This window comes from Danio aesculapii, chromosome 9 (assembly GCF_903798145.1).
Source record: "Danio aesculapii chromosome 9, fDanAes4.1, whole genome shotgun sequence".
In the NCBI taxonomy this organism is placed as follows: Eukaryota; Metazoa; Chordata; class Actinopteri; order Cypriniformes; family Danionidae; genus Danio; species Danio aesculapii.
The window spans coordinates 4639383-4666279 of NC_079443.1; the positions used below are offsets into that span (position 1 = coordinate 4639383).

Consider the following 26897-nt stretch of genomic DNA (forward strand, 5'->3'; position numbering starts at 1 on the left):
TAGTTTGTTTTACCTTTTAATTTATTATTAATAAAACCCATTATTTTTGCACTTGAGTCCTCGCCCCTTTTTCCCCTCACCGAACCGTGACAATTATACTATATAACACTGATGCATGGAATAGCTTCCAGAACATACCAGAAGTCCTAACAAAAACAAAAGATGTTAAAAGTTTACACCCAACTCTTGAACTCCACCGTTTAACTACAGCTGTGAAACGTGGATGATGCGGGGAACAGAAGAGAAGATGCTGCAGACAACACAAACAGCGATGGAGCTGCAAATCCTGAAGATCCGACTCAGAGACATGGTGCAAAACAAGCACATTCGACAGCAAACCAAGTTGAAGGAAGCCTATGAACATTCCAGAAAGCGAAAGCTTACATAGACATGGCACGACAAGACAACAACAACCGTTGGACGTTTCAAACTAAATGTTTGTGCCCCTATGACTTCAAATGATCACAAGTACATCCCCCAGACTGGGGGCACAAAGAAACGGAGACGTGGATCAACAAGAAGACAACTGTTGGATGACTTAACATTTTAGTGGCCCTACGACTTTCGATCTCCCAGTGTCACGTTGGCAGACAAGGAAGACAAGGACGGTTATCTTTTTATGTATTCATACATATCGTTCCTTTAGGTTGAATTAATTGTCAGACAAGGCAAACAGAAGTGAGATGAATTTCTGTACTGTGCTCTCTAAGCTTTCAGGCATTGTAATTAACTATCGTAGCTTTAACAGGCAGTGCACGGTTGCTCTGAACGTCCCTCAGGTCATGAACGTTTACACAGTAAACTGATACGCACCACTCACATTCCACTGGGTAGTGGGCCGAAACATTAGGCTGTTGTTTGACGGTGAATTCAACCTCATGTTTCTCCCTGCGTTTCTTTCCTGTTATCACTTTTTCCTGGCTTCACCTTCACCGTTAAAACCTGGCGAGGTCATGCACCTGAAATACTGCAGCACAATCAGTTCAGAGGCTTCCAGAGCGCTCAAACACACTGATACCATTAACACATGCGGCTCTCCACTGCACAGAACCGGTTCTGTTCCAGGGCCTTTATGTTTTATCATCATCTGCATGAACATCCGTCAACGTAACAGCAAATATGCAGTTAATTTTAATACTGCTAGCATACTATGATTCACCCCATGACATGAATTAATTTAACATATGAATATAATACATTCCCCATTTGACTTGATTTCCATTTTCTGCATTTAGATACATTTAGGGACTGTGGTGATGCAAAAACCCAGGATATAATTAGGCCGATTGAACATAGTAATTTCAAACTAACCTTTAAAAAAATTTACTATATGTGCTGAATCACTATTATGTAATATAAACTGCAGATACACTGAAGTGAAAATGTTGAACATTGCTTTAATAATTAATTATCTTCTATGCATAAAACTACCTTATTTAGTTAATAATAAGAATTACATTCCTGGTGCTAATTGTCTGTGCAGCACAAATTCCTAAACGCTACACTAACATCAGCAAGAAGACTACATTTACATGGACATCAGTAATCGAAGTATTTACCCTAATTTAATTAAGACATTAATAAGATTAAGGCCTTTACATGAGGCCTTAATTAAGGGATTTCATGATCCCGTTTTACATGTTATAACACATTATTCGACTAACGTCATTGAGTCACAACGCAATCCGCATTTCCTCCGGAGTTTCATGCAAATTTGAGTGTTTCATTTTTAAATTGTTGACCGAAATGGCCTCCAAATTGCAGTTCGGTTTTATTCAGGAACATTTCATGCATGCCCCCCATTAAAAGGAGTTATTGGATGCAACTAGAACTGTTGGAAGAGTGTTTTTTTTAATGGAAGTTCATACTGCATGCTGAATGGAAGAAAAAAAAAAACCTTGGCATTTCCCAATGCAGGTGTCTGTGGTCTTCACTGACTCGGTAGGTACAAAGCATAGTCAAACAGCGGTGTGTGTGAATGTACTATTCTGACGCAAAACACGGTGAAAAGTCCTACATGATGGTAATAGTTCGATTAAGGTGTTTACATGTCTGTGCTGCACTTCAATAATGCGACTAAAATCTGCATACTCCACATGTCTTAATTCGATTTCTCTTTAGTTCGATTATGACCTTAATCTGATTAAATTAATCAAAAATCGCAGTTTACATGGTAGATTCTTTATCAGAGTATTGTCTTAATCTCATTAAAATCTAATTCAAGAGTTCACACTTAGCTCATGACTTACGAAGCTTGTTTGGCATGCTGTCCCGGGAGAGAGAGCCCTGACCTCAAGGGATCCTCGAGTTCAGGGTTCCCTCCCTTTGCGGGGCGAGGGGAGATTGAGCTCAGGGCGATCTCAAGGCTCCCCCGCAGCTAAGGCCAAGATGAACTCCCTTAGAGCGAGATGTCTAGTAGAACAGACTTGAGAGCCTATTTGGCTCTGAGGAAAAACCGGGGGATCCCGGGAAAACCCCTGTGGACGCGTGCCGGCTCCACCCCGAAATGCCGGATGCTATGGCAAGGAGCTAGAGCCGATGGAATCCCTGCTGGCCACCTATACTGGATAAAGGTGGAAGGAGGGGAAGGCGGGGGGTTTCTTCAAGACGAAGATAGTTGCAAAGAGAAAAGAGGATATATATATAGGAACTTATGATGCTTTGATTGGAGGGTTGTGATTAGCTAATATAAGCCAGCTGGGTTAATCATGAGCACGTACTCCTCTCGAAATTAGTTTAAGATATTAAACTTCACTTATTGGTGTCCATGTAAACGTACTGATAGTGGGTCTCATTTATCAATCCAGTGTAGAAAGGAGCACAGATCCAAGCAAAAATATCAACTTACAACAAGATGTATAAGATCTGCAAAGTCGCAAGTTGCACAAAATTCTAAAAAATGTGGCAACTAAAAACAATTGTCATTTAACTATCGCACCTTTAGATATTCATGTTTCAGAAGCCTCAATCTTAAAGTTTATAACATGGATAAACATAATGCGATGGCCCGTGACCCACAAGTTCTCAAAAATTGATGGCCTCGTTCCGGAAGTGTAAAAAAGGATGGTTTAATTACAAGGATAACGTAAAACAGTCCAGTGAAGATAAATGTACAGTGACCTATTTCCCAAAAAGGTATGTACAACAAAAAAGCAAAGTAACAACTCAAATAAATAAAACAAAATACGATATATACAACACAAAACAATATATCTACAATATATTTGAGAGAAACTTATCTACGTCACACAGACACTAGATAACAGGGAGGGATTGCTTACGGTTCTGCCACAACACGCTCGCTAGCCAGGTAAACTGACCCCGTTTCCGAGTCTGCCATCTCCTCTTAAAGGCTAGACTCCGCCCCCTTTTTTGGAGCATACCATAAACGGGTAATTGCAGTTAAATGTCTACATTATCACATTAAACATTTAAATGGGGCTTTCCTAAATATAAAGCACACAGCTACTTATAAGACCCGGTGAAAAAAGAGGATCTTCTCCGACCAAGAGAGAGAAAGATAGGAGTGCTTATGTGAAAGTAATAAACGCATAAGCTTCAGCTATCTCAGCCACCCTGTAACTATTTTATTTTCACCTTTAATTTTAAAAGTCAGCAGAAAGGAAAACATGAATGAATAGGGAGCAGAGGCAGGAGGGATGGATCGGCAAAGGACCTCGACCCAGGAATCTCAGGTCCGAGAGATATATATTGTGATATATATCGGTGCATTTAACCACTTGCCTATTAGCACCGACTACCTTTCCTAATTTTTTATTATATTGAATATAACATATATTAAACTTATCATGGTGGCACGGTGACTGAGTGGTTAGCACTGTCGCCTCACAGTTACCAGCTTGCCCAGTAGTTCGCCACATACGTTAATGGACTTGATATGCAGAGAGGAGTTGACCGACGAAGAACAGTTCCAGAAAGCAGGTAAAACAAAAACAAAAGCCAAAAATGAAACAAACAAATAAGCAAATTCAAGCATTCAAAAGAGAATGTGGTAAAATCTGAAAACATTGTAAAAATCAGGGGGCTTTTCCTTTCTGGATTGCTTTTCAAAACACTGTCAGCTGGGTTTAGAGAAGTGAGTGGGTGCTGGTCAATTGGTGCATTTGAAAACACTATTGGTTGGGTTAAGGGAAGTGAGTGGATGGGGTATCGGTTGGTTAGTCAATCAGTCAGTATATCAGTCAGTCGACAGTGGCCTCTGGTGGATTTACATGAGAAGAGTAGGTGCAAATGGCCCTTGGAAGAGAAATTTGAGATCTCAAAAAGCGTACACAGCAGCCTCTGGTGAATTTGCGAAAACAAAAACAGCAAAAAAGCGGACCTCCTGGGACATATTTGGCGCTCTCTAGAAATGTATATAGGGGTACGTTTTCAGAATGAGCCTGGGTTGTTTAAAACAGAATTTCCCCTGGTTTTGTTTGAAAAAATGCCCATCCACATGAAAACGCAAAAATGCACTGTGATGCACGTTAAGGGCATGTCAACCTAACAAGTGCAGATAATGACACTTTAATGCTGTATTAATCAGGTATATGTCACTAATAAATTGCATACAAGTCAATGCAAACATGAGAACAGAGGTGCATTACCGTCCCGCAGTCGAACAATGTGCAATATGCAAGATGTTTGCCATTATCGTGTGAAATTTTCCTCATTCCTGTCTTACGTGTTTGGTGTGAACCCAGCCATATTGGCTAATTAGAAAGGAACAAACTGTGCGCACACTGATGTCTTGAAAGACTTCACCCTGACCAGAGTTTTCAGCCTGATCTCATGAGAAAACGTAAGTACTTCCTGTTTTGTCAGTTTAGTGGCTAATTCGTACGAATTCGCAAGAGTTTAGTCATACGAAATTGTGCGATTTTTAAAAAGGAGGCGTGGCACCTAACACCACCCCTAAATCCAACCGTCATTAGAGGATGACCAAATCGTACTAAATCGTACGAATTAGATAGTAATTCATATGAATAAGCCACCAAATCAAAAAGTTACGAATTGTCGTGAGATTGTGTTGGAGTTTTCTTAAAGGTTCAGTCACCCAATACTCTATTTTTGTGTGGACAAACTGAAACCGCATAAAAAAAAGTGTAGTTTTTAAAATATCTCTGTTCATGTGGACAGGGCCTTAGTCATGCACCTCAATGCTCCTGGGGGAGGAGGGATTTTGAAAAGTGACTTTAAAGTAATTTGCACCATACAGGTGTGAATACATCAGTACCCGTTCTGGTGTGAAGTTCTAGAATATGCCTACTGATTGTGCAATCATTGTAGACCAATGTTAGCTCGAAGAAATTCAGGACCAAAACAAACTCTCCCAAAAAGTTTGCTTTGGTGACCTGCCAAAACAAACTCAAAAAGAACTTTGTTTTGGCTGGATTTTGTTCGGAATGATGTCAGTTCAGTCCTTTTTTTGGTTTTGATTGTCAAATTTTAACAAACATTTGAAGCAAAAAGAGAAACATACAAAATGAGCTGCGTAGTGGGGCATGAGGGAAATAAACTGAAATGCAACACCAGCATTTCTAAATTAAAAAGGAGTCTTTAGCCTTTTTTAAAAGCTCCTTTTTCATGTGTTTGGAGTATTGTGGATGCCAGATGTAACCATAATAAAACCTGTGTTTTACAAAATACATTAGTGTAAATGGCACCAGATTTAGCTATTTCATGTTCATGAATTTTGTGTACACATACAAGACTGATGTGATGATCAAAATAAAGTTGACAGAGAAATGTTAAACTGAGAGAAAGACAAAACAGACGAAGAGAAAGAGGAAAAGTGAGCAGTGAATATGTGGAAGTAAAAGTCTACTACATCTGAATCCAATAAGTTCTTGTTGTGTCCAATTTTTCATAAAGTCAATGTCTGACTGCCTCTAACAAACAGAGAAAGAATGTGGCATGTGTGTGTGTGTGTGGGTGTAACATTACTGTTATTATTGGTCAAACAAGTTAATGATAAACCAATAACCCTAGTATTAAACTCTTATTGTGTGTGTAACATAAGGAAATGAATGCCCTTGCAAGCACATAATTTCTGAAAGTTGAAAAATGCTGCTAAAACGCATAAGCTTACATGAATTCCATTCATTCAAGCAAAACTGAGCTGATCCACAGGCACTTCCTTTCCCCATGCTGAGGACCAGCAAGCCATTCCTAACACAACATTTTTGCTTCTACAGGAACGATTGAAATTTTAAGAGTCAATGTGTATAGAAAATATAAAGAATGATTTACTGTATGCATATAAGAATTTTCCACTCTTCATACAGTTAACAATGCAAGTACTGTGCAATAAAATATACTACAAAAATACACTGATATCACATCTTAATTCATCTATTTCAGAAACTGCTGATCTACTGGGATTTTCCTGCACAACCATCTCTAGGGTTTACAGAGAATGGTCAGAAAAAGAAAACATTTTCAGTGAGTGGGAATTCTGTGGGCGCAAATGCCTTGGTGATGGCAGAGGTCAGAAGAGAATGGCCAGACTGGTTCGAGCTGAAAGAAAGGCAACAGGAACTCAAATAACCACTCGTTATAGCTGAGAGAAGAGCATCTCTGAACGCACAACACGTCCAACCTTGAGGTGGATGGGCTACAGCAGCAGAAGACCACACCGGGTGCTATTCTTGTCAGCCAACAACAGGAAACCAAGGCTACAATTCGTACAGGCTCACCAAAATTGGACAATAGAAGATTAGAAAAATGTTGCCTGGTCTGATGAGTCTCGATTTCTGCTGCAACATTCGGATGGTAGAGTCAGAATTTGCTGTCAACAACATGAAAGCATGGATCCATCCTGCCTTGTATCGATGGTTCAGGCTGGTGGTGGTGGTGTAATGATGTGGGGGATATTTTCTTGGCACACTTTGGGCCCATTAGTACCAATTGAGCAGTGTGTCAATGCCACAGCCTACCTGAGTATTGTTGCTGACCATGTCCATCCCTTTATGACCACAGTGTACCCATCTTCTGATGGCTATTTCCAGCAGGATAACGCTCCATTTAATAAAGCAGAAATCATCTCAGACTGATTTCTTGAGCATGACAATGAGTTCACTGTACTGAAATGGCCTCCACAGTCACCAGGTCTCAATCCTATAGAGCACATTTGGGATGTGGTGGAATGGGAGATTCGCATCATGGATGTGCAGGCGACAAATCTGCAGCAACTATGTAATGCTATCATGTCAATATGGATCAAAATCTGTGAGGAATATTTCAAGTACCTTGTTGAATCTATGCCACGAAAGATTAAGGCAATTCTGAAAGCAAAAGCGGGTCCAACTCAGTACTTAGAAAACTTAGAAAGGAATAAAACCTCAAATATAATTAGAGACAGCTGCAAATAATTGTCATCCAACAAAACTAGGGAAGCTAGACCTTATCATCAAGAGAATGACACAATAAAGATCAATAACTGCGAGAGTAGTTCCGGGAAAGCATGTTCTCATGAGGAGGGGTGAGGCTGGATGGGAACCCAGACTATAGACAGGTGGAGGTCTGGCTGTATAAAACAGGGATTATGGACGGAGCCAATGAAAGAGGAGCTCAAGGTGAAGATGTAGAGAGATCGGGTGGATCTTAATCAGTTTTATATTGCTTCCTAGGTCATGGATCATTAGGTTGTACACTAATTCGTACACTAATAATTGATAAACAATAGCAGAACTAATATTTTTCGAGTAATAAATTTACAAAGTTTTTAAAAGTGCATAATACACTGTAAAAATGTGCCACACAATTCCTTCATGTTGTCTCAACACAAATCGATTAAGTTAGCTTAATTGTTTTTACAAATTTAACTGGATTGAACATAAAACAATTAAGTTGTCGCCTAAAAAACTCAAGAATTGTTTGGATTCAGTTCATTTTAAATGAGTAGTTTGAACAAGCAGCATGAAATCTTTTTTTGAGTGTAGATACAACCGAAGCCAGTAACACTTCCCAAGAGACATTATCATTTGAACGGCATCTACGCTTATGTTAGTCTGTTTTTTCTTATATCGAGGTCTCCATAATCCTGAGCAGATGCTGTGGTGGTCATAGAGGGGTGGAGAGCATGAGACTGATTCTTGAAAGACCCCAGTGACAGATGAGTCTCTGCATTGATCCCGTGAGCCAGCCTTAACACCTGCTGGTGACCTACACACACCTGCAGCTTCTCCATGATGGACATTCAGTGGCCAGAGGAGAAATGATTGGCCCTACTGAACCTGGTTTCTCTCTAGGTTTTTTCCTTCACTTTTGTCAATTGGTGAAGTTTTTCCTGCTTCTCTGTTGCCACTGGCTTGCTTGTTTTTGGGACTTGTGGAGCTGTGCATCGATGGATTAGCAGAGAAAAATTAAACCACACTGAACTGAACTAAACTGACCTTCAACTCTGAAAACTTGACTGACAGTTTCAGTTTACCAGAATTTCGGTGTTCAGCTGCTTTGACACAATCTGCATTGTAAAAGTGCTATAGAAATAAACATTGATACTGTGATTGTTTCCTATACTAACATAATTTCTACCCTTAAACAATTATAATGGTTTGCTAGATGTTCTTAACCTGTCTAGCTATGTTCATCCTAGCTAAATATAACCAAAATAACAGTTTGTTTTTAGAAAAACATCTCTTGTTAGATTGTTTGGTTCACAGGATTTATGTTTTGCACTTCCGTTAAAGTAACGTAGTGAACATTGAAGTATAAACCAGCCTAAATAAAGCCAATAAAAACAACTTAGCAACTAACCGTATGTTCACACCGAAAGCTGCGAGAGCGTCAAAGTAGCTGGAAGTCATTTATTGTCAATGAGAGCCGGCGGAAATAAGCGGCAAGGAGCAGCGTGGCATGTCTTCGCCGGTGTGGGCGTCGAAGACAGTTGAAATCAAGTTAACTTTATGGTAACGAGCTATGATGCGGTTTGGCGGCAAGCAATCAGAATGAAAAGTCCACAACTTGAGAGGAGTTCAGAGAACACAGACCTGTGAACTTTGGTTCCGACCAAAGTTGTTGCCAGGGGTTTGATTATTGCGGTCGACGGATTTTCAATTATTTACAATGTTATCTTACAGGAACATACATTAAATAAGTTACTGGCGAGTTACTGATGTGCATTAATGTTTTATATATATATATAAATATCTTTAAAATATATATATATCTTTAAAAAATCGTGAATCTCACGCGACAGTACAAAACAGTATTGCTGCTTCAGGATATTTCAGACATATGGACATATTGGATAATTAAGTGGAGCAAAGCCACACCACATGCAACTTGATCTTCCATTGTTAAATGAATTTGATAAAGAAATGCGCAACATTTTCACGCTAGAAAGCATGTTTTATGCAGGAGTGTAACTGATCTGCTGCAATGGCCCCTTTAAATACAAGTTCAAGAGTTCACACTTAATATCATCAATGATAATCAATAAAGCGTATTTGGCATGCTGTCCCGGGAGAGAGCCCTGAGCTCGTAATATCCTCGAGCCCGGAGCTCCCTCCCGTTAGAAGGGCGAGAGCGGAGTTCGAGCTCAGGTAGGTCTCGAGGACTCCCCTGCTTGTCGCCGCGTGAGAAGTGTAAACTAGTGTTGTTTTCGGTGATCATTTGGTTTAGTCGATTGGCTATTGTTTATGTTTTTGGACGGTGGGAGGAAACCGGGGGACCCGGAGGAAACCCACGCGAACACGGGGACAACATGTAAACTCCGCACAGAAACACCAACCAGCCCGATAGGAGGTTGGACCAGCGGTGTTCTTGCTGTGAGGCAACAGTGCTAGCCACACAAAAGGGGGAGGAAGTAGGGGTGGAAGGGGGGGAAGCTTCAAGAACTCTGGTTATTTATAATGCTTCCGTAATCATCTAATGGGTCAGATTACGGAGCTAATGAGGAGCAGCCGTGTTAATCATAAGCACGTGATCCTCTCGAAATTAGTTTATAAATAAACCACACATCAATGAAGTAAATTTTGATGCTCTCGCCACCGGAGCTGAAGGCAGACAGCGTTGTCGCTGCCTTCAGTGTGAATGGACTGTAACATAACATTCAACAACCTGTTAAGAAAAATTTGAGTCGTCTCACTGAGAACGTTCTTAGAACGTTGTTATAATGTAAATGTTATGATGTTTTAAATAACGTTCAGAGAACATTAATTTAACATGAGGCTAAAAAGTTGTAAAAACTTTTTTAATGACATCATTATAATAAAAAACTCACTAATGTATTGTCGAAAAACTGGACGTTTTGAACATTATTGCAAAAATATAACTTAAATGGGAACGTTAGGGGAACATTTTTACAACCAAAAATTAACCGTGTTATTTTCACTCAAATCTCCAATCCAACCCATCTGAGTAAAAGCATCCATGTTTGATAATGTCATTTATAATATATGATTCACAAAATATTCCATATGTATTAAAAGTTTTTGCTGTCTGCTTTGAGCACTTTCCCACTTTTGGCAAGATATATACTGTAGAGGAGTGTAAAAGTTGAGATGCACTGCGTGCTCAGAAATGTATCTGCTTCTCATGAGAGCGTCAGAGAAAATGCTACATTGTGAACTCACACTGTGACCTTGTCTCACAGAGTCAGACGCTGGACTGCAGTTTATCCTGTCCAAGACCTGCCACAATGACGTTGATTAAAAACTGATTCTAGCATGCGCTCTTGGCAAGTGCCTCACATAAGTCCATAAACAGCTTGCGGGCAGTCTATGGCACTGACTGCACAAACACACATATGTAGAGGCACAAAGACAAACATCACCAGCAACTCGAAGGGATATTCATTCATTAATTTTCATTTGGCTCAGTCATAATCATCAGGGATCACCACAGCGTAATAAACCGCCAGCTTATCCAACATATGTTTTACGCAGTGGATGCCATTCCAGCTCCAACCCATAATTGGGAATAATTGCATACACTCGTTTACACACATACACTATGGACAATATTGCTTACCCAATTCACCTATACCACATGTCTTTGGACTGTGGGGGAAAACGGAGCACCCAGAGGAAATCCACACAAACACAGGGAGAACATGCAAACTCCATTTGCTCGACTCGAACCAGCAACCGTCTTGCTGTGAGGCGACAGTGCTAACCACTGAGCCACCGTGCCGCCCTAATTATATTTATCGTTTAATAAATTGTTATTTTTGTTGCACGAAACTGTTTGTGGTTCTTTTATTTTCACCGAGCACCAGCAGAACTTACTTAATGTTACGTCTCATCCCTTTAATAATCTAAACATGTAACATTTATTAATTTTAAGAAACTCATAAAGGTTTGTAACAAGTAAAAATGATGACCGTTTACATTTTTGGGTGACCTATCTCTTTAAGTTTTGGTAGAACTATGATTTTTTTCAATGACATTATTCTTCTGTTGAACACAAAAGAAGATCTTTAGAAAACCAGATTTTACTACTATATAAGTAAAGAATTACAGGTTTCTATTTTTGATCAAGAGTATAAAAACTCATGAAAGCCCTTTAGGGTGAGTAAGCTTTCGTTTTTGGGTGAACTATCCCTTGAAGTTAGCTTATTTAAAAAAAAAAGCTTTCCTAAAAAACTGCAATGAATCCCTCATGCCTCAGTGTAACGTCTGATGCTTGCCTTCACCCTTCAGTAGCCTGAAAGAAAACAAGAGTACAACAGGAAACTAGCAGTCACAAGACAAAGGTATTTTAATCCCTGTTTGTTCTTCTATTGCTGTCTCAAAGAATGACTAGAGCAGACCACAGCACACTGAAAACTCATAACCTCAAGTCAAACATTGTTTCAAGAGTTCACACTTAGATATTGTTTGACAACTGTTAGCAGGTTTGGCATGCTGTCCCTGGAGAGAACCCTGAGCTCGGAGATAGTTGAGCCCAGGGCTCCCGCCTGGTCAGTAGAGCATGTAAGGGGAGTACGAGATCAGATGGTTCTCGAGAGCTCCCTGTGGTAAAGGAGGAAAGGAGGAGAAGGGGTGGATGGGGGGTTTCTTCGGAAAAAACAAAGATAAGGAAGTAGTTCTAGCTAGGCTACTTATAGTGAGTTTGGATTAATCTGATTGGCTAATGATTGTAGATGGGTGACCAGATGCAGTCAATCCTCCTCTCGAAATTAGCTTGTGAAACTTCACAAAATGATTTTAATAAAGGATAAAGAATGTAAAAAACATGTTTATCGAAAGTAAGGTGCAAAAATGATTTTAGGAACAGAAATAATATAGCACAATTAGCATTAATTATTGCTCTTTTGATTGCAAATATGAGAAAAAAGAAAGCAGCATGGTGGCTCAGTGGTTAGAACTGTCGCCTCACAGCAAGAAGGCCGCTGGTTCAAGTCCTGGCTAGTTGTCGATTTTGCATGTTCTCCTCGTGTTTGCATGGGTTTCCTCCGGGTGCACCGGTTTTCCCCACAGCCCAAAGATACGTGTTACCGGTAAATGAGTGTGTGTGAATGTGAGGGTCAGCTTTAATTGAGGAAAACTGGATAATTTTTTTTCTGCCTGTCCAGAGATGACGTGTCGGTTTCTCATTATTACTCATAGATGAGTTTTCTTATCCTATGAGAAGAGCCTGCTTCTTTATTATTAATGATTGCATAAGCTTTCCATACCTGCCAAGCTGTGAGACAGTGTACGGCACGCAGTATTTAGCTGTTCATGAAGGGTCGTTTGAGTTTGTTTCCATGATCCACAGGGTTTGTTGCGATGCTACCGTACAGCCAAGTTGTTTGTGTGTAGCAAGCACTCACTCCCATCCAGGTCACAGCACCAATGTAAGCACCCCTGTCCTACACCACCCAACCTGCTTCGAGCTGGGATCGAACCAGCAACCTTCCGCATGGGAGTCGGTTGCCCTACGAGGAGGCTAAACACCATGGTCTAGCATTTGTCACTAGAGCACCTTTAGAGGTCAGAGGAGTGAGGTTTACCTGCACAGCACTTACTAGCTGGCCTCCGTTACATAAACACTTTATTTATATAGTATACAACCAAGCACATGTGGTCAAAACACAAACGAGTCACAGGTAATGAAGTATTAAGTGTCTTTCCCATAGGAAATCCCGTCTAAGCATCTCCCCGCCATCTATAGCTCCGCTTACACTCCGCCCTCCGTTGGTATCCCTCCATTCATGCGATGACGTACAAACAAAATGGCGACGGTTGGTCACGCCTACTGGTAGCTTCTTTTGGGTTCTTCAGAAACCTATGGGTGACGTCACGGACACTACGTCCATAACTTTTACAGTCTATGCTCCTCACGTGAAAGCAGAATGTCTTATGAAGAGTATTACACCGATGTTTGAAAACAGCAATTAAATCAAGATAAAAAAGATCACTATGCAGCTCTTGCACTTATTCTTCTTTCATTCTCAGGATCTACTGGTAGAGTGATAAAGATCGACCACTATATCCTGAGCAGCTACTGTGATGCTCATGGAGGAGTGGAGAGCATGAGATTCCTGTGACACTCCAGGGACATATGAGTCTTCGCTGAGGTCCAGCTTCCAGCCTCCAGTGCCTTGACTGCAGCTCTGCACAAGACGTTTAGCCAGAGGAGAAATGGTCATGCCCAACTGAGCCTGGTTTCTCTCGAGGTCTTTTAATTCTTTACTTTCACCAATTGGTGAAGTTTTTTCCTTGCCGCTGTCGCCACTGGCTTGCATGGTTCAGGATCTGTAGAGCTGCGCATCGATGGATCTGCTCTTCAGTATTTGGACTTTTAGTAGTGATTATTAAACCACACTAAACTGAGCTAAACTGAACTGAACTTAAACACTGAAATCAGAACTGACACTGTGTCAGTTTACTATGATCTTTCACGTGAAGCTACTTTAACACAATCTACATTGTAAAAGCGCTATACAAATAAAGGTAAATTGAATTGAACTATATAGAACCACTGTTCTATATAGCATGAATGGAACTCTGGTGTACTACATCTGCCATTTGTCATTATCACATGACCTACCTGCATTAGTTGCGTCACTTCACTCCCATGAATTCTCACATGGCATCATGGGATAGCGTAGCATTCATTGGATGTACACTACAGAATCTCGCAAGAAGTAGTCCGTCATCCGGGTAATTCTCACCTACAGCTTTCGAATACTATGAATTTGAACATCCTACTTGGCTCGCATACTGTTTTTGCAGCCTGATCTTATGAGGAAACGTAACTATTTTACGTTTTGTCAGTTCAGTGGCTAATTCATAGGAATTCGTACAAGTTCAGTGGTATGAAAATGTATTTTTTTTTAGTCGTCGTGGAGCAAAACCCCACCCCAAAACCCCACCCCTAAACTCAACCTTCATTGGGGGATAAGCAAATAATACTAAATTGTACGATTGCGATCGTACAAATTCATATGAGTTAGGGACTAAATCAAAAAGTTACGAAATGTCGTGAGATATCATTGGTTTTGACATATTATATTATTATATTATTATTTATATAGTAGCAAAGTATGCGATTTTAGATGCAGCTGTAGTGTTTTCTGCCTGTGTATGTCTGCTAATAGCTAAAACACACACTGTCTGTGTTCAGAATATGTGAATTCAGCCAAAGTGCTAACATATGAAGATAGAGGAGACCCTGTCAGACTTTCCACTGACGGCTGTAACAAACTCGCTCCAATCCAGCAGCTGTACCTGTGCTCAGGGCTTTCCTGTCTCTGCTAGAACACTTCATGCTTGCGGAGCAATGGTGAATTATACTTGTTTAAAACACTTGTGCCATATGGAAGCACTGCGGGTAGAACAACATTTTTTTGAAACTTAGGACTGTGTGACCTGAAGTGGAATGTCTGGTATTCTGCATGTCAATAAATTTCTCTAAATTACAAGTGGGAGTGGTCTTTACCCATGTGTCTAGGCCTCATGATGCCTCCACTCAAATATTCGTAAGCTTTGCAATGACTTATGATTCTAAACCATGCTAGGGACCCTATAGGTCACTCTTGAGGGTTTTAACCTCCCACTGAACTGAACTACTGAACTTACAGTGTGGAAGATTGTCAGTATAAGCACATACAAGTTCAGAACACACCGACATGAGACGTCTACTCTGACCAATCAGAACATTCAGATGTAGATGACACACTTATTTCCATGCTGTTCATGAAAATAAAAGCCTTTAAATGCTTTGTCTAGACACATTTAGCTGCTGTTTGTTAATTAGACAAAGTTTCTGTTCCTTCGTACTGCCAACTATGGAAAAAATGATCTTTAAAAGGCTTATGATAAACCACGGTGAGTTTACCTGCAAGTGCTGCATTCAGCTGTGCGACACGAGTGTTTATTTGGGAAAAAGCTTAGTGTCATTTATTTTTTTAAAGAAAATCTGTGTATACCTAGACCACAGATGTCAAACTCAGTTCCTGGAGGGACGAAGCCCTGCACCGTTTAGTTCCAACCCTAATTAATTACACCTGATCAAACAAATTGAATCCTTCAGGCTTGTTTGAAACCTACAGGTGAAGCTACGGTCACACCAGGCTTTGTGTGTGCGAAATTCTGTCGTACGGTGCTGCGAAAAGGGGCGGGATTAAACAAGATGATTAGACATTTAAAAAAGTGAGCGATTGCTCCATGTTTTAAATTTCTGTCCAGGGAGGTCGTGTTTTGATCCTCAAGTGATGCGATTTCGCAGGTCAGAGTTCACCAAGCTTGAACTTTGCACCGCAGCAACACGCGAAACTTGATGCATGACCCCGCGTTTCCGGTCTGACGCATTCGCGTGCATATGAATGGAAGTCTATGGGAAGAAAAGTCAAGTGTGACCGCAGCTTAAGTGTGTTGAAGCAGGGTTGGTACTAAACTTCCGAGTTTGACACCCCTGACCTAAACTGTTGAATAATAAGAGATCAGTATATGGAAATGGCCATACCATGAGCCTCAAACATAATTGTTTCCTCATTCTCAAGTAAATTACGCTAGTGTAAATCCCCTGTGAAAAACTGGCCAATCAGAACCCAAAACAGACTGATGGATTGCTCATGGGGATGCCCTTATAATTCACATGTAGCTACTTTCAAGAGTTCACATTTAGCTGATCATTGATAATAAAGCGTATTTGGCTTGCTGTCCTGAGCCCTAAGCTCAAAAGATCCTCAAGCCCGGGGCTCCCTCCTGATAAAAGGGTGAGAGGGGAGTTTGAGCTCAGTTAGATCTTGAGAACTCCCCTGCTTTTCAATGGCAAATTATGGATTACTATGGAAAAATACTGCTGACTAGAGATCATCTATAGTGCCAATTTGGTCAATTAAATTTCATGTTGCAGGTCTTTGGACTGTGAGAGGAAACTGGGGAACCCCACGCGAGCACGATGAGAACATGTAAACTCGCACAGAAATATCGGCTGGCCTGGTAAGGACTTGAACCAATGACATTTTTGCACTGAGGCAACAGTGCTAACCACTGGGCTGCCGTGATGCCCTATCTAGAAAGGAGGGAGGAGTAAGGGTGGAAGTGGGAATTCTTCAAAACGAAGATACTGAGGTATACATTTTTGGTTATTTATGGTGAGTAATGCTGTGTTCACACCAAACGCAGAACGTGCGGATAAATCGCGCTACATTTGAGTGTACATTTGAGTGTACTCGCTTCATTCGCGTGTTCAAATTCACTTCAGAACAAACGCGGATTCGCGTCATGGGTAGGGCTTCTGTCTGCCCAGTGACTGTAGCTTCGTTGCTAAATGGCTAACATTGATTTTATTGAGAGAATAACTGTGTTTATGTGCTTTATGAAGGCTGAAAAACAGCATTGATTCGTTTGGAGCAGTGTCTGAGTCCACTAGATTCTTTCAGAGGTGCACCCAGCTCTGTGAGCTCATAAACTCCTCCAGAAACTATACCTGGATGATGGAAGCTTTCAGCAGTGCTTCTGACTGAGCCGAGCCCAGTTTGATGAACTGTTGTCGGTGTGTGCTGGAGGATTTTCCCCTGGGACACCAACAACAGTCATAATCAAGCCCCCACAAGAGCAAGCTCCAGATTGGTTAATGTGGCGCGAATGTCTGCTGCAGTTCAGATTTTCCAACTCGAGCGATTCACGCGTTAAGTGCAAAATGCTTAATTCGCGTCGCGCCATTTGTGCGTATCGCGTCATTTGTGCTGAGACATTTGTGCGTATCCTGCTGCAGGATGTCCATTCACGTCTTTGCATTGACTTAACATGTAAATCACTCGCACTTTATGCTTCTTTTGCGTCTGGTGTGAACGCAGAATTAGAAATTGACTCATTGGTGGATTGTGTGTTAGCTAATGCTGGACCAGCTGTGTTCAATCATAAGCACGCGCTCCTTTTAAAATTAGTTTATAAATAAACCACACTTAGGTCACTTTCTACGTCATCCAGAGCTGACAAGCAGCCACGTCATTAAAATTTGATCAATCACTGATATGTTGCACACGGAATCATTAATATGCATGCCAGAGGCTTCATTAACTTAATATGTTCATGGGACATTTAAGCCCCTGTTTACACTGCCAGTTGAATGTGACCCTATTCCAATTTTTTTTGCACATATATGACACAAATATGTTCTATGAGCATGTAAATGTGAAAAAAAAAACGCATGCATCCAGATATTCAGAAATCGGTTTCAGGCCTCCTTTATATGTGTAAATATATTGGATATGTGACAATGCGACTATCATGTAAACAGGCAGATCGGATTTATCGAGGCATTCCATTTAAAACAATACTGCCTACAGCTATGTGTACACCTATGCATTGTACATATTGCTGTCAACACTGCCAATTTTACATTGTCCTGTTTTTTGGGGAGTAAAAACACTGTTTGCACTATGCACTGTCTGTATTTTGCACTGTCTGGAGCCAGCACCTAAGCTTTTCACTCATCACAGCACACGTGATTTGATTTTGAACGTCATTAAACTTGCAACAATGTGGTACTTCTCCGCGGTTTAATGACGTAGAAGGAACAGCGTGTGTGGAGACGCCGACGCAGAAGTTACCTGCCTTCTTGCCCAGAGTCAGATGAGTCAGTGGAGGAGACCATATACTGTATTAACCATAGGCGCAAGCTGCGATGACGGTCGTTTTCCTCCTCCTCCGCCTCAAAATCATTTAAAATTTGAGCGAACTTCGCATATTTTCCACAGAGCTAAAAGTAAGACAATTTCTTCCATCGTGGCTAGTTTGGCGCAGATGCACCCACCTTTACGCATACGCGACGTCTCAAAATCATTTAAAATTTGGGCGAACTTCGCATATTTTCCACATAGCTAAAAGTAAGACAATTTCTTCCATCGTGGCTAGTTTGGCGCAGATGCACCCACCTTTACGCATGCGCGACGTCTCAAAATCATTTAAAATTTGGCCGAACTTTGCATATTTTCCACAGAGCTAAAAGTAAGACAATTTCTTCCTTCGTGGCTAGTTTGGCGCAGATGCACCCACCTTTACGCATGCGCGATGTCTCAAAATGATTTAAAATTTGGGCGAACTTCGCATATTTTCCACAGAGCTAAAAGTAAGACAATTTCTTCCATCATGGCTAGTTTGGCGCAGATGCACCCACCTTTACGCATGCGCGACGTCTCAAAATCATTTAAAATTTGGGCGAACTTCGCGTATTTTCCACAGAGCTAAAAGTAAGACAATTTCTTCCATCGTGGCTAGTTTGGCGCAGATGCACCCACCTTTACGCATGCGCGATGTTGTAAATTGTATGGCAAGTGTAAACACATAAATCAGACATGGGTCACAATTAAAACAACGTGTAAACAAACAGGCAAATAAATCAGATATAGGCAATAAATCGGAATTGAACATCAAGACCTGACAGTGTAAACGGGGACTTTTTTCTAAACTGGTATATGCAACAAAAATACCTCCACACCCACTCTGATCTCACGAGGAATCGTAACTATTTTACATTTTGTCAGTTTAGTGGCTAACTCATATGAATTCAGTCGTAGGAAAATTTACAATTTTAAATAGGAGGTGTGGCACCAAACCCCACCCCTAAACCCTACCATCATTGGAGGATGAGAAAATTGTACTAAATTGTACGAATGAGATCATACAAATTCCTACGAATGAGACAATAAATTAAAAAATTGCCGTGAGATCATGTTGCCACACCAGATTGTCTTGCTTAGTTTATCACATTTACAATGGCTTCATGGCAATCATGTTTATGACAGATTTTTGACAAGTTTTGTTGGTAACATCAAGTTGACCAAGACAAAACCAATTGTTCATGTCAAGTTGCCATAACAAACCATGTCATCTTGGCAATTAAAATGAGCAAATTACGCATGCATAAAATTTCATTGACATTCATGACAGTCTTATGAACACCCCTTCACTTAAAGCGTTACCCTGAAGCTCCCTGCATACCTTGCTAGGCATGATCATGCATTTACAATGGTCTGAACCCACACTGTCCTTGTTTTAACCAGTTTAACTGTAAAAGCCCCTCTCTCTAAGATTTAAGATGACACATCTTTAGCGCAGATACTTGAAACCTGCAGTCTCTCGGGCTCTCTCAAAATGTTCCTCTCTCTCTGGCCTTAGACAGCACACACTGAGCTTCCACAGACACATATATTACTGGAACCTCTGCTATATTTGCCTGCTGTGTCTGTCTGAGGCCGCTAGGAAGTGTCTAAACGCACCCCTTGCACACTTACAGGACGTAATAAAACACAGATGTTTGCATGATAAGAATCTTTCAAGGAAAAACTCATCATCTAATCTTACATAATATTTTATATGCTTCTTCTATCAGTTGAAGGCAAGGGAGGAAGGCTTGACATTCGAAAAGAAGGATGACATATTTCTGTAAAGCCTTAGCAAAACAAGGCCATTCTTTCACAACTGCCTGATGCCTGTGTATGCGCTGTAGACAGCAAAGGCAGCTCGCTTGGCTTTCAGAGTTAGTGGTGTCTAAAATAGATTATTGTTGGGAGAGTTGAATGAAATTCATTGGCAGACGCAGTGTCTGCTTTATTGCACTACTGGGGATCTGGATCAGGATGATTATGAAGAATGTGTCTCACCTTCCCCTCAAGGCGCGCAGTTCCCCCTTGGCAGACACGGGTATTGCGGGGCGGGAGGGTAAAAACAGGGGGCTCTTTGCTGGGGGAACCTCGTCCCAGAGTCAGAGCTGTCTTGGAGACATGAGATCCTGTAACAAACTGAACATCGGCCATCATTCTGCAAAGACAGAAAGAAAAAGCATTGTTTTATGTCAGGTTTTAAGTCACCTTTGAGCTGTAAGAAAATAAAGTAAGAAAATCTGAACAAATAGAACAAATGAATATTATATATTTTCATCGAAAAGAGCCCATGATTAAATTTTAAATACATGAATTACTTGCAGTTTGTATAACAATTATACAGTTGAAGTCACAATTATTAGACCTGAATTTTTGTTTCTTTCTAAGAATATTTCCATAACAATGATTAACAGAGCAAAGAATTTTTCACAGTATGTCCCATAATATTTTTTCTTCTGAAGAAAGTCTTATTAGTTTAATTATGGCTATAATAAAATAATTTTGGCTATTATTTTTTATTATTATTTTATTATTTATTTATTATTATTATTTATTTGATTGTCTATGGAACAAACCGTCATGATAAAATAACTTGCCTAGTTACCCTAACTTGCGTAATTAACCTATTGGAACCCGCATGGATCCAAGATTCTCATAGAAATCAGTCAAGTTTGGTGAAGGAAAAATCATGGTTTGAGGTTACATTCAGTATGGGGGCATGTGAGAGATTTTCAGAGTGCATGGCAACATCAACAGCCTGAGGTATCAAGACATTTGTGCTGCTCATTACATTACAAACCACAGGAGAGGGCAAATTCTTCAGCAGGATAGTGGTCCTCATACTTCAGTCTTTACATCAAAGTTCCTGAAAAGCAAAGAAGGTGCTCCAGGATTGGCCAGCCCAGTTACCAGACATGAACATAATTGAGCATGTCTGAGGTAAGATGAAGAAGGAGGCATTGAAGATGAATCTAAAGAATCTTGATGAACTCTGGGAGTCCTGCAAGAACGCTTTCTTTGCCATTCCAGATGACTTTATTAATCAGTGATTTGAGTCATTGCAGAGATGTATGGATGCAGTCCTCCAAGCTCATGGGAGCACATGGGACACAATATTCATTCTTTTTCCACTGCAGCATGACTTACTATTCTAAACAGTACATTATTTCTGTTAAGTGACAAGACTTTTGTCTAAGCAAAGTCACACCTTAATTAAATAATTAAAATCACGGCATGATCATGTTGTATTTTGGTAAAATAATATAGAGGCCTTTGCCTTTCATGTAAGCCACTTCTGACACTAAATGATCAACTAGAAATCAAGTTATCATTTGTTGTTCCCAAAACTTGGATAGGTCGACAAGACTTTTGTCAGGTAGTTTATATATATACACAGTGCTATAGAAAATGATCATACCCATCATACTTTTACTTCTTTCAAAAGACCTCCAGGATAAAGTTGTAGAAAGGCATAGGTTAGTAAAAGGCTACAAAAACGTTTCAAATGGCTGGAAAAGTTATTCGGAATGGGATTTGATTTCAGGCTGACTGACAAATAAACTAATTATTTCAAATGGGCATGATGATTCTTCTATAAGCACTGCATGTCTGAAATATTATGATCCCCTGTTGAATTTCAGCATTTTAATGAGTTTCATATGACATACTGTATGCTAAATTCTTCATGTTCACACACTGAATTAAGCACCATATATGTCCATGTTTTCAATCATGCCTCGGGAGCGATGAGTGGTTCATAATGTACTTATAGAGATTATAATGGTTTTTATCAGTGTATGTACATGAACATTTGGAGAAAACCCATTTGAAAATGGTATTTTTATTGATTGTTGATGCTTGTGGCTGTTATGAAGCGGACAGGAGACAGAGGTAAGGAAACGTTAGGGTGTTTATTGAATGACAACAAGGAGCACATGAAGGATAGCCAGGAGGATCAGGAATGATGTTGGGGTCTTTTCCTCCGTGGCTGGGTAACAGGAATACACGAGGATGGACAGCACACACCAGATACAGCTGACAGAGGATGACACAGACTTGGAAGGACTGGAAGACAGGACGATTCGGGAGGACCAGGAAGACTAGGAGGAATACAAAGAGAACAGGTAAGTAAATCGTTTGTTTAGCTGAGGATGACTACGCTGAGTGGTCGCTCAGTTGTCCGCTTTCGTCGAGACGAGCCCGGACAATGAGCGACTGGAGTGCTGTGCTTTTATCTGGTGCTCGTGAATGTGATGCAGCTGTGTGCTCATTAGAAGTCAGGTGATGGTGATCTTCGTGAGTGGGGGTCGTGAGAGCCTGACCAATCCATGACAGTACCCCCCTCCCAGGGCCCGCTCCTGAGGGCCGACACCTCCGACGCCGTGGTGGTCTCCCTCTGCCTCTAGGCGCTGGGAACTCAGGGTGGCTCTCATGAAACTCCACCATGAGACTAGGATCGAGAATATCAGCTCTGGGAACCCATGTCCTTTCTTCGGGGCCGTACCCTTCCCAGTCCACCAGGTACTCCAACTGGCCACCACGACGTCGGGAACGCAAGATCTCCTTCACTGCGTAGACGGCTCCTTCTTCTAGGAGCAGTGGAGGAGGGGGTTCCTATTCGTGGTCAGGCTCTGTGGAGGGAAGAACAGGATCGTGATAGGGTTTCAGGAGTGATACGTGGAATGTAGGGTGAATACGGTAGTGAGAGGGTAATTGTAGTTTGTAGGTGACGGGGTTAACCTGTTCCACGATGGTGAAGGGACCAACAAATCGGGGACTTAACTTGCGAGAGGGCAGTCGCATGCGTATGTCCCGGGTGGATAGCCACACCTTTTGTCCGGGTGTGTATCTGGGTTCTTCAGACCTTCTTCTATCGGCGGTTACCTTGCTTCGACGGACTGCCCTCTGCAGATGTTGATGAGCCTCGTCCCAGACTCTCTCGCTCTCCCGGAACCAGTGATCCACTGCGGGGACATCAGATGGTTCGCCATCCCAGGGAAAGAGCGGTGGTTGGAAGCCCAGGACGCACTGGAATGGCGTGAGTCCGGTGGAGGGTTGCCGCAGTGAATTTTGGGCATATTCTGCCCAGCCCAAATACTGGCTCCAGGAGCTCTGGTGACCACTGCAGAAGGTCCTCAGGAACCGTCCCACCTCCTGAATCTTCCTCTCTGTCTGCCCGTTGGTTTGGGGATGATATCCAGAAGAGAGGCTGACGGCCACACCTAGGAGCTTGAAGAAGGCTTTCCATAGACGTGAGATGAACTGTGGACCTCTGTCCGACACAATATCTTCTGGAATACCAAATGACCTGAAGACTTGATTAAAGATATTGTCGGCTGTTTCAAAGGCTGTGGGAAGACCTTTCAGAGGGATTAGTTTGACAAACTTTGAGAATCTATCTACTATGACTAGAATACAGGTATTACCTTCTGACGAAGGGAGATCAGTGATAAAGTCCACTCCTAGGTGTGACCAGGGACGGTTCGGAATCGGCAAGGGATGGAGCTTTCCAGCGGGTAGATGACGTGGGCTCTTGGATTGGGCACAGTCCTTACAGCCCTGAACATATTGCCTCACATCCCTTGCCATGTTTGGCCACCAGAATCGTTGGGATACTAGCGAGAGAGTATTGTTGATCCCTGGATGTCCAGTGCCTAGCGAGGTATGTAAGGAGTGGATCAGATCTACCCGGTGTTCAGGTGGTATGAACTGCCGATGAGGAGGGCATCCCGGCGGAGCAGGGGCTTCCGGAGTGGCAACGACTGGAGGAGCGTTCCAGGTGATCGGACAAATGGAGATGTGTTCGGGAAGAATCTTCGTTGGGAGTTCTTCATGATCGTGATGCTCGTGTAAACGAGAGAGAGCGTCTGCTCTTAGATTCTTGGGTCCTGGACGATAGGAAATGGAGAAATCAAAACGTGAGAAGAAAAGTGACCATCTGGCTTGACGTGGACATAGTCTCTTGGCCTCTTTGATATATTGGAGGTTTTTGTGATCTGTGATCACCTGGAACGGATGTTTGGCTCCCTCCAACCAGTGACGCCACTCCTCCAAGGCTAGCTTGATTGCTAGCAGCTCCCTGTCTCCTATGCTGTAATTCTGCTCCGCCGGGCTCAACTTCCGAGAGAAATAGGCACAGGGATGCAGTCGGGGCGGTGTATCATGATGTTGAGATAATACTGCCCCGACGCCGGTGGTGGATGCGTCCACTTCCACCACGAAAGGAAGATTTGGGTCAGGATGAGTCAGGAGTGGGGCCCTTGTGAACTCCTTCTTAAGAAGGCGGAAGGCTGCGGCTGCTTCTTTGGTCCACTCCAGTCCTTTGGGTTTACCCTTGAGGAGATTAGTGAGAGGTGATGTAATCCTGCTGTAGTCCTTGATAAACCGTCTATAAAAGTTAGCAAACCCAAGAAACCTCTGGAGCTCCTTAATGGAAGTGGGTTCTGACCAGGATAGAACAGCCTCAATTTTCTTCCCATCCATACGTATACCGGTTTGATCAATGATGTATCCCAAGAAATGAATCGACTTCTGGTGGAATGAGCATTTCTCCGCTTTGAGGTAGAGGTGATGTTCTCTCAATGTGTGTAGGACCTCCGCAACGTGTTGGCGATGTTCGGCCTCACTCCGGGAGTAAATGAGGATGTCATCTATGTACACTATTACACAGTGGTGAAGAAACTCCCGGAGGACTTCATGAATGAAGTTTTGGAATACGGAGGGGGCGTTGACCAGACCGTAAGGCATGACCTCATATTCATAGTGGCCAGTAGGGGTCACGAATGCTGTCTTCCATTGGTCCCCCTCACGTATTCTTATCAGATTATACGCGCTGCGGAGGTCCAATTTAGTGAAGACTTTAGCTTCTCGGAGCTGTTCCAAAGCGGCTGGTACCAGAGGAAGGGGATATCGGTATTTTACTGTACCGTTATTTAGGACCCTGTAGTCGATGCATGGACGCAGCCCTCCGTCCTTCTTGGCCACAAAGAAGAAGCTTGAGGCGGCTGGTGATTTTGAGTGACGTATGTACCCCTGACTCAGAGCCTCCCTTATGTAATCTTCCATTGCCTGATTCTCTGGAAGCGAGAGCGGGTAGATCCTACCTCTTGGCAACTGGGCATCTGGAACTAGGTCGATCGCGCAGTCCCATGGCCGATGCGGCGGTAGCTGGGAAGCTCTCTTGGGGCAGAAGACATCATGAAAGGAGCTGTACTCCTTAGGAATGTGGATAGACTGCTTCTCAGGAGGGCTCTCGACCGATGTTGCAAACAAAGAAATGGGGTTCCGACCTTGAAGAGGGAGATTTGGAAAACAGGTAGGTGTACATCCAGATCCCCATTTCTTTATCTCTCCTGTGCCCCAAGAGATGATGGGATCGTGCTTCACCAGCCACGGGCGCCCTAGAATGATGTCCATATTTGCACCCTCCAGAACCAGAAATTGAATCCTCTCTTGATGTAACAGCCCCACTTGAAGAAGGATGTCTTCGCATTGTCGATGGATACGGGTCGAAGATCGAGTGCACTGGGTTATCGGTTGTATCTGGTATATATGCGAGGACGCCTCAGTACGGAGGTGGAGTTGACGACAGAGGGATTGGGAGATGAAGTTCCCTGCTGACCCGGAGTCGATGAGGGCTGTGACAAGGAGAGAAATAGAGGCAGTAGTTATTTGTACGGTGGTAGTAAGTGGTTTACATTGTTCAATATTCGTACTGAATACACTCACTGAAGTCCGAATGGGACGAAGGGGACACTCCATACGGGTGTGTCCACTGACACCGCAGTATAGACACAGACCCCGGGTCAGCCTCCTCTGTCGTTCCGCTGATGTCAGTCTTCCAGACTCTATTATCATGGGTTCTGGTTCTGGAGAGGCTGTTGACTCAGGCGATTGGAGGAGTGCAGACGAGGGGGTGATGGTGTCCTGTTGATAGGAACGGAGACGATCGGAACATCGGAGAGAATGTTGGATGAATCTCTCCAGACCCATTGTATCATCTAATGTGGCCAGCTGGATTCGGAGAGTGGGTTCCAAGCCGAGCCGGTACGTGGTCAACAACGATCTCTCATTCCATCCACTTGCAGCTGCTAGAGTGCGAAACCGGAGAGCATATTCCTGTGTAGATAGAGTACCTTGCTTTAGATGATACAGCTGCTCTCCAGCGGCTACTTCCCCATCAGAACGTCCAAACACCTCTTTGAAATACTCCGTGAAGGTAGTGATGGAATTCATGACCGGCCCGGCTTGGTTCCAGATCGTCTCAGCCCATTTAAGTGCAGGTCCAGAGAGTAGTGATACGATGTAGGCGATCTTTGACTTATCTGTGGGATATAGAGAAGGTTGCATTTCGAATATGAGGGAACATTGTAACAGAAAACCATTGCACTCCCCCGCTCCGCCTGAGTAGGGCGCTGGTCGGGCCATGGGACTGGAAGGAAGGGCCGAAGAAGAAACTGTGGAGGCGGAAGTGCTCGGTGCTGGTGGTGCGTTGGAAAGTGGAGCTGGTGGCTGTAGAATCCGCTTCAACTGGTCCACCAGCTCTTGAAAGTGATCGAGGGTGCTCATGTTGTCGTCGTTATGGGTCCGGGCTTCTGTTATGAAGCGGACAGGAGACAGAGGTAAGGAAACGTTAGGGTGTTTATTGAATGACAACAAGGAGCACATGAAGGATAGCCAGGAGGATCAGGAATGATGTTGGGGTCTTTTCCTCCGTGGCTGGGTAACAGGAATACACGAGGATGGACAGCACACACCAGATACAGCTGACAGAGGATGACACAGACTTGGAAGGACTGGAAGACAGGACGATTCGGGAGGACCAGGAAGACTAGGAGGAATACAAAGA

At 42.4% G+C, this 26897-nt stretch overlaps 1 protein-coding gene across 3 annotated transcripts in view; it reads right to left on the minus strand.

Moving 5' to 3' along the window:
* Positions 1-26897, minus strand: part of mylka (myosin, light chain kinase a) — a 152428-nt gene that overhangs the window by 107379 nt on the left and 18152 nt on the right. For all 3 annotated transcript variants that reach the window (XM_056464687.1, XM_056464689.1, XM_056464688.1), the window contains exon 2: positions 20051-20207. In XM_056464687.1, the coding sequence (XP_056320662.1) occupies positions 20051-20207 (157 nt within the window). The remainder of the gene's footprint in view (positions 1-20050; positions 20208-26897) is intronic.